The following is a 17,352-nucleotide window of genomic DNA, read 5'->3' as shown; positions in this document are numbered from 1 at the left end:
CTCTTTGCCCAGGCAACCTTGGTCCATCAATTGAATATTCTCCTTCTGTGCTTCAACATTTCCCTCTACACTGGACTTTTCCCACCATTTATTTTCAACAGCTTTATAGAGATATAATTCACATTCCATAGGATTCACCCACTTAAAGTATGCAATTTTTACCATATTCACAAAGTTGTACAACCGTCACCACTATCTAATTTTAGAAGTTTCATTTTCCCAGAAAGAAACCTCGTCCCTATTAGTAGTCATTCCCCATTTCCACCCTCCCTTCCCCAGCAACCACCAGCCATAGGCAACCACTAATCTATTTTCTATATCTATAGATTTGCCTACTCTAGACATTTCATATAAATGAAATCATACAATATGTGCTCTTTTGTGACTGGTTTCTTTTCCTTAACATAATGTTTTCAAGGTTCATCTATGTAGTAGCATGCGTCAGTACTTCATTCCTTTTCTATAGCTCATAATATTGCATTGTATGGATAGAGTCATTTGTTCATTCATCAATTGTTGGACATTTGGGTTGTTTCCACTTTTTAACTATTATGAATAATGCTGCTATGAACATTGATGTACAAGATTTTGTGTTTGAATACCTGTTTTCAATTCTTTGAGTGTATACCTAGGAATGGAATTGCTGGGTCAGATGTCTATGTTCATATTCTATGTTAAACTTACCAAGGGACCATACTGTTTTCCACAGAGACTACACCATCCTACATTCCCACCAGCAATGTGCGAAGGTTCAAACTGTTCCACATCCCCACCAATACTAGTTATTTTCCTTTTCATGTTATTCTAGCCATGCTAGTGGGAGTGAAGTCGTGTCTCATTATGGTTTTGAATTGCATTTTCCTGATGGCTAGCGATGCAGAGCATTTCATGTGCTTATTGGTACAGTTTATTTGGAGAAATGTCTAGTCAGATCTTTTGCCAATTTTTTTATACTGGGCTACTTTTCTTTTCATTATTGAGTTGTATTAGTTTATATATTTTGAATACTAAATTTTTATGTGATTTGCAAATATTTTCTCACATTCTGTAGGTTGTCTTTTCACTTTCCTGATGGTACAGTTTGAAGCACAAAAGATTTTTTTAAAAATTTTGATAAAGTTCAATTTATCTATTGTTTTCTTCAGTTGCTTTGTGCTTTTGGTGTCTTAAGAAACCTTTGCCAAATCCAGGGTCACAAAGGTTTTCACTTATGTTTTCTACTAAGAGTTTTATAATTTTAGCTCTTACATTTGGGTCTTAGATCTGTTTTGAATGTTTTGTATGTGATGTGAGGTAGGGGTCAAATTTAATTCCTTTGCATGTGAACCCCATTTTTTTAAAAGACTATTCTTTACCCCATTGAATGATGTTAGTACCCATGTTGAAAATCAATTGCCCATAGATGTATGGGTTTATTTCTGGACTGTTAATTTTACTCCATTTGTCTATATGTCTGTCCTTATGACAGTACCACATTGTCTTGATTACTGTAGCTTTGTAATAAGTTTGAAATTGAGAAGTCTGTGTCATCCAACTTAGTTTTTCTTTTTCAAGATTGTTCTGACTATCTTGCATCCCTTGAATTTCCATATGAAATTTAAAATCACTTTGTTAGTTTCTACAAAGAAGCCAGCTGGGATTCTGATAGGGATTATATTGATTGAATGTATAAATCAATTTCAGGAGTATTGCCATCTTAACAATATTGTTTTCTGACCCATGAACATGAGATGTCTTTCCATTTCTTTAGGTCTTTAGTGCCTTTCAACAAGATTTTGTTGTTTTCCCCATATAAGTTTAGCATTTCTTTTGTTAAGTTTATTACCAAGTATTTTATTTTGATGCTATTGTAAATGAATTTACTTAGTTTTCTTTTTTTTTTTTTCCCTTTTTTTTAAATTTTATTTTATTAAATTTATTGGGGTGACAATTGTTAGTAAAATTACATAGATTTCAGGTGTACAATTCTGTATTACATCATCTATAAATCCCATTGTGTGTTCATCACCCAGAGTCAGTTCTCCTTCCATCACCATATATTCGATCCCCCTTACCCTCATCTCCCACCCCCCACCCCCCACCCCCTCTGGCAACCACTAAACTATTGTCTGTGTCTATGAGTTTCTGTTTCTCATTTGTTTGTCTTGTTCTTTTGTTGTTTTGTGACAACATGGATGGATCTGGAGAGAGTAATGCTGAGCGAAACAAGTCAGACAGAAAAAGCAGAGAACCATGTGATTTCACTGATATGTGGTATATAAACCAAAAACAACAAAAGTTTTATTTTCAAATAGTTGTTAATGTACAGAAATACAAAATTTTTTATATTGGTCTTGTATCCTGCAACTTTGAATTTATTTGTTCTGACAGTTTTATTTAGAAATTCCTTAGGATGGTCTCTATACAAGATCACGTCATCCAAAAATAGACATAGCTTTATTCCTTCATTTCTGGTCTGGGTGCTTTTTCTTTTTCTTGCCTAATTGCCCTGGCTAGAACTTCTAGTACAATCATGAATAGATGTGGCACAAGCAGGCATCCTTATCTTGTTCCTGAACTTAGGGGGAAAGCTTTAAGTCTTCGAGTATGATATTAGCTATGGGTTCTCCTAAGTCCTTTTTATCAGGTTGAGGAAGTTCCCTTCTAGTCCTTTTACTGAGTGTTTTTTTTTTTTTTATCATGAAAGGTAGTGGATTTAATCAGATACTTTTAATGTATCCATTGAGATGATGTGAAGTTTTTTTCCCCCCTGTATCAATATGGTGTCTTAGCTTCTTTTTAAAGTTGAAATCTTAGGAGGATTCTCAAGATACCAAACAGGGTGGGGGGGTTGCTCTGGTTGAAGCAGGAAGAGAAGCCTGGGACTGCCAAGCTGGCCCACCAGCAATTCCCTCCCAAGTAGCCCTGGGCTCCACAGGAAACTAAGCCAGGGGCCAAGAACAGCAAGCTACCCCCAGGGCTGTCATCCAAAACTCCTTGTTGGGCCTGGCTCTGTCCGCCAACTAAACCCCAACCCTCGACCTTAGGGAGCCCTGGTTGGCAGATTACAAGTACCCAGTCACTTTATCCACAGCAGCTCATTAGCAACCTACAAATTACATATTTACCCTGGCATAGAGCTCCAGAGCCAACTTCCCCTCTATCTCCCTGGCTGAAAGGTTGATGTAGGGGCTTTGGAGTCCTTAACACTTCCCCTTTTTGATGTTATCTTTCGGTTAAATGCTAGTTTGGATTTGTGGTTACAGCAAAGCTTGTACTTCTAAAACCTTGATTATAATCAACCCAAAATACAGAGGTTCAGTATCTCAAACAGATTGCAGACAGCCCACTAATCACTTTGGGGGGTGACTGATTAAGAACCTTTATTACAGGGCTGGCCCGTGGCTCAGGCAGTTAGAGCTCCATGCTCCTAACTCCGAAGGCTGCCGGTTCAATTCCCACATGGGCCAGTGGGCTCTCAATCACAAGGCTGCCAGTTCAATTCCTCGAGTCCCGCAAGGGATGGTGGGCAGCACCCCCTGCAACTAAGATTGAACACGGCACCTTGAGCTGAGCTGCCGCTGAGCTCCCAGGTGGCTCAGTTGGTTGGAGCGCGTCCTCTCAACCACAAGGTTGCCGGTTTGACTACCCCAAGGGATGGTGGTGGGCTGTGCCCCCTGCAACTAGCAACGGCAACTGGACCTGGAGCTGAGCTGCGCCCTCCACAACTAAGACTGAAAGGACAACAACTTGAAGCTCAACGGCACCCTCCACAACTAAGATTGAAAGGACAACAATTTGACTTGGAAAAAAAGGCCTGGAAATACATACTGTTCCCCAATAAAGTCCTGTTCCCCTTCCCCAATAAAATCTTAAAAAAAAAAAGAACCTTTATTACAGAAAATGAATGCATCCAATGTCTCCAAATACATTTGTGACAAGAAGACACACAGGAGACAGACAATAGTTGCTGCATCACTGCCTTGTTCTTTCCAAAGGATAAAACACCATTTAAGAACAGGGTGAGAAGGTTGGAGAGAGGTGGTTAGAGAAAGCAGGTACTGTCCTTTAGATTAAAAAAAAAAAAAAAAAAAAAAAAAAAAAAAAAAAGAGTAACAGGTTGGCATTACAAGAACACCTACTGTGGGTCCAGAAATTAAGCTAAGCCTAAGACTTAGGTGGTGCCACTTGTCACATCTCAGAGAAGCTACAGAGCATCATTCCATCAAGGGCCATCTTATGATGGGGTGAGTCTTTTTGGAACTAAATGTCTGCTTAATCAAAAAAATCACTGAACAGCTTTCCCCACTTCTGGTTAGCTACTGTGGGAGCACAGAAGTAAATCACCCCCTTCCATAGTTAGCGTGTCTAGTTACAACCAGATAGAGGGGCATCACTTAGCAGAAATCTATCTGTTGTGACAAGTTGAGCTTCTGTTCCATGTTTAGCAAGGTTGCCCACAGCTCCCCAATCCTGCTATGGCACATTGTGTGGTGGGCAGTAGCAGCTTCAGTCTACAATGCCAAGTGACGGCTGGAGGAAAGTGACAAGGGCATGGCTGAGGGGCAATCCTGGAACAAGTGCCTCCTGGCAAAGCTCAGCATCAAGGAGTTTTAAATTAGTGATCATTTTCTAGGACTAGAGAAACATTTAGGACAAATGTTGTGATGTGAGAAGGAATGGCTATGAATCCAGATTAGAGATCAGAGAACAGGCCAGTGTGGTCATGACCGTGACTTGTATCCATCCAGGACTTGATAGGGTGGGGAGGACACCACCTGCAGACATGCAAGATTCCAAAGTCAATTATAAGAAAAAGCTGCTTTCTCCTGAGTAATGGCATTAAAACACTCCCAGGTGCTTCCCAGCCTCAATCATACATATCTGAGTGTCAAGGGGGAGCAGTATCCACACCCACCCACAACACAGTACCTTCATCATTGCCAAGTTATAAGATGTACACATAGGCCAGCAAAATATTTAATGTCACCATTTTGCTGCTGTGGCTATCACCCCTCACCCCAACTTGGACAAAGTGTTACAGCATCACCATAACATAACCACTGAAACACAAACCAAGCTTCTTCCAGTTTAAGAACATTTAACAACACTCCACGTTTCCAATGAGCTCCGATCGTGGGTTGGTCCTTCTACTTTCCATCTGATGCATTTAGTGCTTAGCAGCAATTGATTCCATCAGCCTGCCTTGCAGCTCAGGTGCCCCAACTTGGATCCTGCAACAGGAGCCCCAGCCATCTTCCTTGGGGTGTTCGGTTTCTTGAGGTAGGGGGAAAACTGGATACTGCTCCCTACTAAACCCCCTCGTTGAGGTCCAGGAGACAGAAACAGCAGCTCAAGACTTCAATTATTGAGGGGAATGTTCTGCTACACGAACTGGGGGATGGTGGGGAGGAAAACTGAAGCCTGAATGTCTGACACACCATACATACCCTTGGAAGGATGTTTTTGTTGTTCAGCATTGAATTTGACCAGTGTCAAGGATTGGGCAGGAGTCAAAAATAAATCTACGCAGTAATCAGCCTCAATCCTGCCCACCCACCTGTGAAGGCTGCTAAACCTTGCCTGCGTCAATTTAGCTCTTACGTTCAACAGTTCTGACTTCATCTTAACGCCCTTCAGATACAAAGTCACGCCATTCAGATACAAAATCACTCGGATACAAAGTCACACAGTACCTTCAAGTAGCCATCTTTATCTTGTCCTAGGCAGGCCCGCCACATAGTTACCAGATTTACAGGGAGGCTAGTCACCAAACACAATGGAGCGGGTTGTTTTAACTGCTAAGACTGCTGAGTCAGAAATTTAGACTGTTATAACAGAGAACAGCTTAAAAATGTAATACTGTTTATTTAACTTCAAAAACATTTCAGCATTCTAAACATACAAAAAATAACAAAACGTTGCAAGTTGTGTTTAGTACAGAAGGTTCTTGAACTTTCATGGATGCAGTGGCTCTTCACTTTGCTGACAATGAAGAGTTCTACAGTTTGTTTGAAAAACAAACAGTTTAAAACTACCGCACTTAACTAAAAAAGATCCAAACACTTCTCATGCCAGCTGACCCCCCTTTCCACAGCTAACAATGGCAGCAGAATGCTATGTCGCTATATACAAAAACAAGACAACCTGAAGCTAAACGGATGCCCACTGCAGTGTCCACAGGTCCAGCCTCACGGTGCACGCCCTGAGCTACGGCCCCTCCAAAAGGCATCTCCCCCACAACCTCAACGCCAAGCAAGGAACATCAAGAGCTTTTCTCGGTTGTTTTGTTCTTTTTACAAACTATAGATATGTACAGTTGATAACTCAGGATTTCTAGCCAATAACCATATAGTTAACACCACCTTACGGATAAAAAAAGAAAATGCCAGAAACATCTTTATATGCCTTGTCACACCAACAGCAAAGTGCACAGAGTGAGGAGAACACGAGAGCCTTTTCCTTTTTAAAATGTTTGGAAATATGTACAACTTTGATACAGTTTCCCGGTGCTCCAGACACCCATGGCCACTTCACGTGAACCACTGACAATTTCTCGAGCACTCTGAGAGACGACTATATGATCATGGTCCAATTGTGGAATTAATCCTAATGAGGGCAACAGACACGCCTCGGGTAAGAGCTGTGTCAATGACGGCGCTCCCCTACACTAAGGTATTCACAAGGAGACAGAGAAAGTTTTTTATTCATCGTCCTCCTCCTCCTCCTCCTCCTCCTCTTCTTCATCCTCCTCTTCTTCGTCTTCCTCTTCCACTTTTTTCCGGGCCACTTTGGCGGGCCCCTTTGCTCCATCAAACTTTCCTTTAGACTTATAGTCCGCGACATCCTGGAAGGAACAGGGACATATTCCAAATGAGGAGACAAGCTCTCCTGCAGCTGTTTTATCAAAGGGTACTAACATGCTGTCCCTGCCTTAGAAGAAGCAAGCAGGAGTTGAAAACAAGACAGGGATATCACGTATTTGCAGGATTTGTTTGTTCCCAGATACAAAAACGTACTTAGTGGGCATTTAAGTGGCCTTAAATTCATGTGAATAGCACTATCAAATCTTCTGCCCATGGTAGACCATGTTTTTAAAGCCTGCCTGAAGTTGTCCCAAGACAAACTAAAATCTGTCAGAAGCCTGAACACCAGCACTCACGGCTGACCTTGCGTGGAGATGGGCCCTCACATGCTCTGCTCCATTACTCAGCCCAGCCAAGCAGCCTTGCGCCCCCCCCACCCCCAGGGCAGCTGACTGCTCACAGTCCAGACGGCAACCCCTGGCCCACCTCACCTTCTCATACTTCTCCTTCAGCTTTGCCGCCTTATTGTTGTAAGGCTGCTTTTCACTGTCACTTAAGTTATTCCACATCTCGCCCAGCTTCTTTGCCACATCTCCAATAGAGATGCCAGGGTTTGTGGATTTGATCTTAGGGCGGAATTCTGAACAGAACAGGAAGAATCCAGACCTTGGGTGAGAGAATTATACAAATTAGATGAGAACCCACAAAGAAGTGAGCTTAAGTCAAAATCCCATGTACAGTATGGGGAATATAATCAAGAATATCGTAAAGACTATGTAGGGTGTCAGATGGGTACTGGACTTATCAGGGGGATCACTTCATAGACCGTGTAGATGCCTGATCACTGTGCTGTACACCTGAAGCTGATATAGAATACTGAACATCAACTATAATTAAATATATGAATATAGTCACAGGATGTAAAGTACAGCATAGGGAAGAGTCAATGGTACTGTAACAGCTGTATGCAATGTCAGAGGCGTAGACTTGGAGGGGGGTATCACTTTGTGAGGGGTGTAAATGTCTACATTATTTTGTACACCTAAAACTAGTATTTTAAAAAATCCCACATTCCTGAGCCCACATATTTCCTACCACTACGACTCCTCCTTACAGTGAAGAAATGTGCAGTAGCATATACAATGCTACAAAGTTGTAGGTTAGGTTCTAGAACGTTTAAGCTGCTTCAGAAATACATGGTGGCTTCTCAGTCTCTCAGTTACTGGGCAAGGGGTAGAGAATATGCGTAAAGACGCTGATATTCACAACTAGGCTGCCTGCTTCCCAGTAAAGGCCAACAGGCAACCACCAGGTACAGACACTTCAAACATGTCAGCCTTAACTATGACTTCCCTGCCATTGCATTTTAACACTCCAATGTTTTGTAGCGGTATTCTGCCATTTTTTAGGTAAAGGGTTTTTTAGGTAAGATGATTTTTAAAAATCTTCCAAGCAGAAGAAAAGCTCTTCATCGTTATCGTGAATCCTTATAGTCACTTACGGTGGCCTTTTGGGGGCATTAGGGTCCTTCTTCTTCTTGCCTCCCTTAGCTGGTCCATAATCCTTCATTTCCCGATCATAGCGTACTTTATCTGCCTTTGCCATTTCATCAAATTTAGATTTCTCTTTCCCAGACATTGTCTGCAAAGAACAGGACCTGTTAAATTCCTCAACGCAGTGAGCACATACCTGTTCAGCTGTCTTATAATTAAAGTGGCAGCTGCTACAACCACTTGCAAAAAGAGATGAAAGCCTTAAATCCTTGTAGAATTGTTAAAAAATAAGAGCACATACACAAAATTCTAAAGGCAAGCAAGATGTATTTAACTAAAGAGGGGGGAAAAAGTCACTGGGGCTACTCTAAAGGTAAATAACCCCTAAGTGTGAAATCCAAATAAGACTACCTTAAAGGATACAAAAGAAAAATACCTTCCACCTCTCAGAGCACTTCTTGGAAAACTCTGCAAAATTGACAGGGACCTCTGGGTTTTTCTTCTTATGTTCCTCTCTGCATGTCTGCACAAAGAAGGCATAAGCAGACATCTTGCCCTTTGGTTTCTTGGGATCACCTTTAGCCATCTTGACTGTGACAGATAGAAGGAAGAGAAACAAAGAAAAACAAATCCAATGAATTGAACTACAAGATACACCAAAGGCAGGGCAAAATTTAAACTGAGGTTGCCATTAGGAAGCCCCCTCTCATCCCCAAACGTCGGATGCCACTGGCGGCCAAAGACAGACTGAGGAGGAAATCAGCTTCACTGTCGCTTGTCATTTAACTTTTGACCAGCATGAAGCGCGCTGGTTTGCGACTTACTTCTCCAAGAGTGATCAAGTTCTCCAAATGGAAGCGACCCAAGTAGGTGGCTCAGCACTACATTCCGGTTCAGAACTACTACGTTTTGGAAACTACAACCACAAAGTGGGAAGGGCGCAGTGAGGACACGTTTGTAGGAGGTGCATGCGTTTGATGGAAGCTAGCTGGTTATCTGTTTAACTCCTATGTTAGGGACAAAAATACTGTCACCGCTGCTAAACACAAGATCAAAGCAGAAGAACTGTAAATAGGGGACATTTGAAATTTCACTATTCTTGGTGCGTTTTGGCTTATAAAAATGGCTCTTACAAGAAGCGTGATCTAGCAAGTGAGCAGATATCCTTGTGCTATCAGTTCAAATCTGTATCTTCGTCATTATCTAAAGGGGAAAGGGGATACCAGAGGGGCTAGTCTTGCTCTTCTGTAAAGCGGAACGGAACGCATGTCCAGCCAGGAATACTTTCTCCAAAGTTTCCAAATAAAAATGCAGCTGTGGCGTGTCATCGTCCCTGTCCCACCCCCCAGCTTCCCGCCATCTTTTCCTTTTCCCACACCCAAGGTCATCATGTAAAACTAAAGCGCTCTCTTTTGCGGGAACCGACGAAGGGGCTGCATTAGGGCCCCGCAGTGGCTGAGCGGGTGGGGCAAGACAGCGCAGGGGAGCCAGCAGCCGGTAACCGGGCTCGGCCCCGTGCTGGGTCACCCGGACACCCATAATTCACCTTCCATTTTGTCAAAAGCTTCCTGATGAAAGAAAGTGCCCCTGAAATCCACTGCTGCCTCCCTCAGGGGACTCGCGGGGCCGGGGGCTGTGGTGGCAGCTGCGCTCCGGGGGCGCAGAGCCGGGCCGGCAGCGGCCGCGGTGATGGTGGCGCCCGCTGTGCCTGAGCCCGGCTCGCTAAAATGGCTGATCCGCACGGCCAGCGCAGGCGGCGGCGGCGGCGGCGGCGGCAGCGAACAAAGCGGTCCGGGCCCCGCCGTTGCCACCGCCGCCCGCTGGCTGGCTCCCACCCCGCCCCGCCCGGGGCGCCCGGGGGCGAGGAGCTGCGGGGGCCGCGGGCCGGCCCCCCCCCCACTGCCGGCGCGGGGCGCACTCCTCGGGATAACAAAGGCGCCCATGCAGCCATGACGCTTGGCCGCGCCGGGACCCGCGGTGCTGCCCCGGGCCCTCCACGCCACCAGCCCTGGGCCGCGGGCACCGGGACCAAGGCCAGAGCCCGTCCCGGAGCCCCGCCGCCCGCACCGCCCGCCTATCCTCCCCTCGGCAGGGCCCAGCACCGCGCCAGCCATGTTAGCGGCGGCGGCGGCCCCCGGCGGGCAGGCGACGAGCGGGGGGCGGCCGGCCCGCCCACCCCCCTCCCTCCCCGGACCGCCGTGCGCTCCCGAGACGGCCATGTTAATGCAGAAGCAGCAGTGCAGCCCGCGGGCCCACACAGTGCCCGGCCAAGCCCGGCTGCGAAGTTTGCCTGCGCCGCAACCCCCGGCGGACACCGGCTGCCCGCCCCCCGCGGCGTCTGTCCCGGGCTGGGGAACACCCTGCCCCCTTCCCAATGCCGCCGCCCGGCGCGGGGACACACGCCACTGAAGCCCGCAGCCGCCCCTCGGCTGGAGCCGCCGCCGCAGCTTCCCTAACACCTGGCCCCAGGGGGCCTGAGCCCCGCGGCACGGCCCCGGGGGGCGGCGGCCGAGGGCGGTTCCGCGGAAGGAGCCCAGCCCCGACAGCGGGGAGCTCGGGATAAAGCACTGAAAAGTTGAAACACCTGAATTGCTTCTTCCTTCCCGGCCACCTAGGTAGAGAGAAGGCGGAGCGGGCGGGAAGGACGCGGGAAGGAGAGGCAGGAGACCGCGACGGCGGGGCGCGCTGGCGGCGCCGCGGACTGGAAAGTTGTGCGGGCGCTGCGGCGGCGGCGGCAGCGACGGCGGCGGGCGCGGGCGGCGGAAACGTACCTGTATTGTTCGCTAGTCTGGGCAGCGCAGGGCACGACGCGCGGCTCAGCGCTCCCCAGCCTCGCGCTAGCTGCCTCCACGAGAGCCGCCTGATTGGCCAGCGGGCTCTGCCGTTTAAAACAGCCTCCTCGCCCGCCCATTGGCTGCGGGCCTCATGCATATTAAAGAGGCGCAGGCGCCCATTGGGCGCGGCCGCTGGGATCATTCATTCAAATAGAACAACCCGCCGGTGCTGGCGGCCTAGGCAAAACAGACGAATAATAATGTTCTAGCTTTCCCACTCAACCTCCCGCGTCCCCTCTAAAAACTGAGCTGGGCTCTCAAAGGACTTTGGAGAGGTGGCCCCACCATTGCCCGCAGCCTCGGCCTCTGGCGCGGGAAGGAGAGGTCGAGCCCAGCTGCGCTGCCCTCTGCTCCTGCCGGCCCCGGTCTCTGGACCCCAGGCAGCACCCCCAGCCCTCAGAAACCTCTCGGGGCCGACCGACAAGGGTCGACGGTCCTACACCTTTGCCCAGTTCCGCCGCGGCAGGGTTCTTGCCGCAGCTCGCTCCAGTGAAAGGCAGCTGCTCGGGTGGCCAAGACCCTGGGGTGTCAGCACGGGAATCCCGCTGCCCCGCCCAAAAGGGATCTGACTCCGCTCCTGAGGATCGTGCTCGACTAGGCTGTTTCCACTAATTGTCAGAAAGTGTGTGCCTGCAATTGTAGAAACAGCGAGCTAGGTGGGCTAGAGGAGGAAAACAGAGCTTGGCAAAAGGAGAGAAATCGTGAAAAATTGTAGTTCTGTGGTCAGGGAGTCTTCTCTTTACTATCTCAGTTCAGCCTGCATTCCCCCTGCTCTCCTGACACACACCCTGGTGGAGAATAAAAGTTCTGGGAATGAATGAATGGGATTTGACTTGCACAGCTTTGCCACTGGCTAAGTGGTACAGCCTTGAGCAAATCATTTCTTTGGGGATTCAGGCAATGGTTTTCAAAGTGTGGGGGGGCAGGGCAGTGTCACCCCTAAGAGATGTTTGAAAATGCCCCATGAGTGGAAGCTGTTGCTGGAATTTAGTAAGAAGAGGGAACGGTCAGGGATATTAAAGGCCCTGCATTGTTCACGACACTCAGGAGAAAGAAATGCTTCGCTCCAAAGGCTAGTTTCAGCCCTGCCGAAAAAATATTGGAGGACCCTTCCCTCTTTGAGCTTCCTAGAAAGAATGGAAGTAAAAAAGAAGGGTGAGGAAAAGGAGCACATCGAGGGGTTGAAATTTGGAGACAATAATGGAAGAGACATCATGAGTTTTTCTATAAGAAGTCCCCTTTCCAAACAAAGCACTTTGAACCACCAAGATAGCCAGCTATTTATAATCCCCATATTTAAAAATGAGACCAGAAGACAAGTTTTCCAAACGCTGTTTCCAGAAACTGGCTGAGTTTGAGGTGTGCAAGGGAGCTGACCTCACAAAGCACCTGCCTTTCCGTCCCCACCCAACTCTTGACAACTCCTGTGAGCCTTCTGGGCAAGCCTGAGCCCCTGCAGCGGGCACTGCTAGGCTTCTATCATTAGGGATCCAACTGAGACCAAAAGGTAAAGAGTCCTGCTTTGACAAGAGCCGACAGGTATCAAGTCACTTTGCTAGGTCCCCAATCTACAGACTCTGGAATGCAGCCACCTTAAGGCCACCTCTCTAATCCTCTGCCATGTTAGAGCTAGCTGAGTGGTTGCCTACCTTTTGCTAGCATACCTCCACTCACAGGGAGCTTGCCACAACCATTCTGGGCTGTCTTTTCCATCTTGGACAATCTCTGATCCTTGGGGTTACCATTGTACACAATGTAACCCCTCGCCCTTCAGAGATTTCCTGGCAGGCCAGGTCTCCTCTCCAGGCAGACAGCTCCAGCTTCTTCTATAACCACGTTCTCCCCGTCTGACCTGCCCAGGCCAATCCCTCCTCCCCAGTCTCTGCCCTTCCGAAAAGGGAGCAGGGTCTCCACATGTGATCTGAGCAGTACCTCCCCTCAGCAGAGATGCGAGTTGGGTTCTCAGGCAGGACAGGGGGCGACCCTTCTGGGTCCAGCCATTGCCCAGCATCCTGGCCACAATGGGAAGTTGCACTTAGCAGTTGGCAGGCACCAAGGTGGGGGAACCAGAGTGGTCAGCCTCAGAGCCCACCAGGCACTACTTGGTGGATACTTGAATGAATGATGAGGGTCATAGAAGCAGCACATGTGTACAGACTCACACCCAGGCTCACACAGAGCATTCTCAGAGGCAGCTGCGTGAAGGCCAACCCTGAGAAATAAGAGTACGTCCCAGGGAGAAGACACCTTACAGTAAGTGGTATCCAGACAACCCCCCAACACCCATTCTTCCTCACCCGCTGCCACAGCCCTGCCCATGGGCCCCCTATTTCTGGATACCTACTTCGAAGGACGAAAGGTTTGGCCATATTCAAAGGAAACAGTTTTATCTCTGCTCCAGAAGAAGCTCCTCCTCCTATGAAGCGCTAGGCTTGAAGCTTAAACCTGTGGTCGCTATCATCAGAACTTCCCAGAACATGACTATGACATCATTCCATGAGCCTATCAGAGATCTGAAGATGGGTGCCATGGTTGCCTACTCCTGTCCCCCACAAACACACATATAGCACCCCAAGTATCCATGTCTTTGTCAGGCCCAGACTCCACAATTTGTCCACCTGTTCCCTAGGAGCCTTGGCTGGAGTCTCCTCACAGACGGTTTTGCTCCCTGGCGGTGCCGGTCCATGGCAGCACACCTGAACACAAGCTGTGGCCCAGCGGGTTCCAACCTCAGCAGAAACTTGTCATTCAATTCCATGTACCTGTACCGAATGCCTACCATGAGGTTGGTGCAAAAGTCATTGCTGTTAAAAAGGTTAAAAAAGAATTGCCAAAACAGCAATGACTTTTGCACCAGCCTAATAATAAATAACAGAAGGGAGATGGGGTGAAGTGGAGGTGGGCCTGGAAGGCAGGGGCAAGGCAGTGGCTTTGGGCTCTGTCACTGACTTTCTGGTGTGCCTTGTACTATGTCAGCTCACCTCTCCCAGCTTCAGTGTCATCTGTCAAAGGTGATGAAACCTACCTTATCCGCCCCAGCCACCAGTCTGCTTATGAGGGAGGGTGTGAGTGAAGGTGGTCTGGGTGTCACTAGTAAAAGGCCACCTAGGGGAAGGCTAAAGACCAGTCTGGAAGGTGAAAAAGCTACAGAAAGTCAGGGGTGCTCAGGCAAGTTCTAGACTCAGGGGCCCCAAGGCAGGCTGCCTCCTGTGTCCCCAGCAAAGCTTAGGTGCCCAGTGGCTTTGGGGTAGCTCCGACTTGCATATCAGTTACCTGACAGGTGCAGCACCGGGCCAAACCCATCAACAGGGGAACCTCAAACCAGAACCCTATAAGCCGCTTGGCTACCTAAAGAGCTTAGGGAAACATGGAAAGTAAATAGGAAATAGGACAAAGTGCGTCAAACGTTATTTAAAGGTTTTTGGTTCCTGACTGCTCAAGACCCACCCCCACCAAAAATTAAGGGGAATCTTTGTCATTCAACAAAAATTAAGTCCTAGTCCCCTATACGCACCCCCAGACACCCTCACCCCACCACTGCCCCAGGTCTTCACTTGGGTGCCCAGGACTTAAAGGTGACATCTCTGAGGCCCGGCCAGCCTCCTTTAAGAATCAATGGAAATGCAGCCGGATAGGGCCGGATTGTTGAGTCATTTAAAATATGTAAAGGCCCTTGCTGTGAAGATCACACTATAAAGTATACCCATTCGGTAGGGGTCTAGGAGCCTATGTAAATTCAGATCTTCTCAGACAGGGAGTCTAACTTGGCGATTCTAGGCCTTCCCAGGGCCCTTGCTCTAACCTGCTCACCCCGGGTGACCTATTCAAGGCCGGAAGCCTCCTCTCTCCCCTCTCCCTCTGCTCTTGGGTGGGAATTACATCCCAACTCGCCTTTTTCCTAAAGGGAGGAAAGTGTTTCAGAGGTGGGTAGGGTCTTAGGCGCTAATATAATGATATATTAGTGTCTGAGCCAGGACTGGCAGACTGGTCTCTTGACCCTCAGTGTCACACTTGTCCTATCCTTAATAGCTCAGCTCCACTGTGGGTGCAAAGGCCACTGGCTGGCAGGATCAGTCAGCGCCCTTGAGAAAAAGGGCTTCCAGGTTCAGAAGAGCCACACGTGAGAGAAGCCCGCAGAGAACCGGCCTCTGCTGGGCCTCTCTGGGCTGCATGACCACAGGTCAGGTCAAGACACAGGTCAGGTCAAGAGGGCCCCTGGGATGCAGTGGCCCAGAGCCCCGATGGTGCTTTGAGCCTCGGGGGGCCCCATGGTCATGTGCCTGTTGGGGGGTGGGGAGGGGTGGCCAGGGTCTCGCCTTCCTTGCAGAGCGCTGAGGCTGGGCCCACTTCTGTCCCCCCAACCCAGGCACCCAGAGCCCCCGCCACTCCCAGCCTCCCTATGTTCCTGGAGGCTTTGGCACTGGGGGGGATGGCACCTCCTGCCTGAGGTCACCTGAGAAAGGAGTACAGACCAAGACCTCTGCATCAGCACCACAAGGCCGGGCCTAGGCTTTCGTATTGACCGACAGCGGGAAATGGGTGAGCAGCCAAAGGGCTTCCTACGAGTTACTCTCTCCCCGCGGCCCACCCCGAGGCTCATGGGAACACAGTCCTGGCCACACCAGCCCATCCAGGTCCAATGACAGGCCAGGCAGGTCAGGGCCTGGGGGAAAGAAGGAGATGAAATGAAGGTCCCTGCCCTCCCAGGTACCGGGTCCTTAGAACACTCCAGGGGCAGAAAGGAGTGGAGGGGAGGGCCACTGCAGTGGGGTCACCTTCACTGCCCCTCCCCATTCCAGGAACAGCCCTGCCCTGTTAGGTCTTGAGGAAATAAGTCAGACAGAAAAGGACAAGAACCATACGATTTCCCTCATATGTGGGACATAAAACACAAAGCAACAGACTAACAAACGAACAAACTCATAGACACAGAAAACAGTGCGGTGGTTACCAGAGGGAAGGGGGTGGGGGGACGATGAAGAGGATAAAGGGGGTCAAACGTATGGTGACGGAGGGAGACTGCACTATGAGTGGTAAGTACATCGTGGAATATACAGGTGTTGTATTATAAAGTTGTATACCTGAAGCTTATATATTATTCACCAGTGTTACCACAATGAGTTTAATTTTTTTAAAAAAGACTTTACCCCGCTGCTAGGTTACCTGCTTTAGACTACCTCACCTGTGACCACCTCCCCCAGAAGGAAGCAACAAGTTCTTATGACCGCCCTTCCTCCCATTGCCCCCCTTCCAGGGGTTTCAAACACTGGCTGATAAAAACCAGGCCCTTCTGTGCCTGCCTCTGTCATGCAAAAGCCTGGCTCTGACTCACTGAGCAGCTAATGGGCCAGCGTCCCAGTCTTAGGGAAAAGTCACAAGCAGTTTCTCTTCACCTGAATCCAAGGGATTCCTGCAGTGGGGAGAGGGGAAGTTGAAGCGGGCCACTCTCTCACAGGGGATTGGAGTTGCTCCCTCTTTCCGGGCCTCAGTTTCCCATCCTGAAAAGGGAGAGCAGGAGCTGGTCCCTGGGGTTCTCTTGGGACATCAACCCTTGGGTCCCTGGGGTTCTCTTAGGTTTGCCAGTGGGGCTTCACAAAGAAAGGGAATGATTTTTCTATCTTCACCCACTTCCTCCTCCAAAGAAAATGAAACAAATCTGACAGGTGGCTCTCTACAGCATCAGCACTATGGCAAGAGGATTTTAGGAACAGGCCCAGGGGGTGATGAAATGACCTGATTCTGACAAGGGTGGCTCTGACCACAATTGTCCTTCCTACCCCCTCAACTTCAGTCTGTTCTCAGCATAGCAGCCAGAGGGGTCCCGCTAAGTCCAGCCCTTTCCCTCTTCTGCTCAGGACTCTTGAATCTTTGGCAAAGCCCAAGTCTTTCCAATGTGTCCCTGGCTGGGGCTTCTACAAGACGCCCCCACCACACACACCTAAGAGTCCATCTCCCAATTCTCTCTTCACCCTGCCCTGACCTCACTCAGGAATAGCCACGGCAGGACCTTGCTACTTGCTCTTTCCTCTGCCTGGGATCCTCTTCCCCCATAAATCTGCAAGTCTCTCACCCTCACCTTTTAAGTTTTTGCTCTAACATCACCTTCCCTGACTGTCCTATTGAAAATTGGAACCTGCAACCCAGCCTCGCCTCTCCTCCGTTCCCCTGCCCTATTTTTCTACACAAGCTAATGTACACCATTTATCTCTCTGATTGCCGGTCTCCCCACCAGACAGGGAC

The 17,352-nt window shown here is 48.6% G+C and overlaps 1 protein-coding gene across 3 annotated transcripts; it reads right to left on the bottom strand.

Annotated features, from left to right (window-relative positions):
• Positions 1 to 5,827: 5,827 nt before the first annotated feature.
• Positions 5,828 to 11,200, bottom strand: HMGB3 (high mobility group box 3). 3 transcript variants are annotated; one of them, XM_019753521.3, is made up of 5 exons: positions 11,050 to 11,200; positions 8,715 to 8,869; positions 8,287 to 8,426; positions 7,277 to 7,451; positions 5,828 to 6,826 (listed from the first exon to the last, which is right to left on the bottom strand). In XM_019753521.3, exons 2-5 carry the CDS (start codon positions 8,862 to 8,864, stop codon positions 6,683 to 6,685), a joined length of 609 nt encoding a protein of 202 aa, XP_019609080.1. In that variant the 5' UTR covers positions 8,865 to 8,869; positions 11,050 to 11,200; the 3' UTR covers positions 5,828 to 6,682. The 3 variants fall into 3 exon arrangements, with proteins under 3 accessions (XP_019609080.1, XP_019609081.1, XP_019609079.1); XM_019753522.3 differs by having other exon boundaries at positions 10,863 to 11,068; XM_019753520.3 differs by lacking the exon at positions 11,050 to 11,200 and adding an exon at positions 9,825 to 10,012 and having other exon boundaries at positions 6,668 to 6,826.
• Positions 11,201 to 17,352: the final 6,152 nt, after the last annotated feature.

The sequence above is a fragment of the Rhinolophus sinicus genome, chromosome 18 (genome assembly GCF_057876585.1).
Source record: "Rhinolophus sinicus isolate RSI-liver-muscle chromosome 18, RSI-T2T, whole genome shotgun sequence".
NCBI classification, from domain to species: Eukaryota; Metazoa; Chordata; class Mammalia; order Chiroptera; family Rhinolophidae; genus Rhinolophus; species Rhinolophus sinicus.
The sequence above is the reverse complement of the archived record's forward strand: the minus strand, read 5'-3'. Positions and strand labels throughout refer to the sequence as shown.

Excerpts from the sequence above, each read along its gene's own strand:
- HMGB3 (XM_019753520.3), bottom strand. Across the intron at positions 8,427-8,714 it reads AGTGCTCTGAGAGGTGGAAG|ACAATGTCTGGGAAAGAGAA; the intron begins GTATTTTTCTTT and ends TGTTCTTTGCAG. Across the intron at positions 6,827-7,276 it reads TGAAGGAGAAGTATGAGAAG|GATGTCGCGGACTATAAGTC; the intron begins GTGAGGTGGGCC and ends TGTTCCTTCCAG.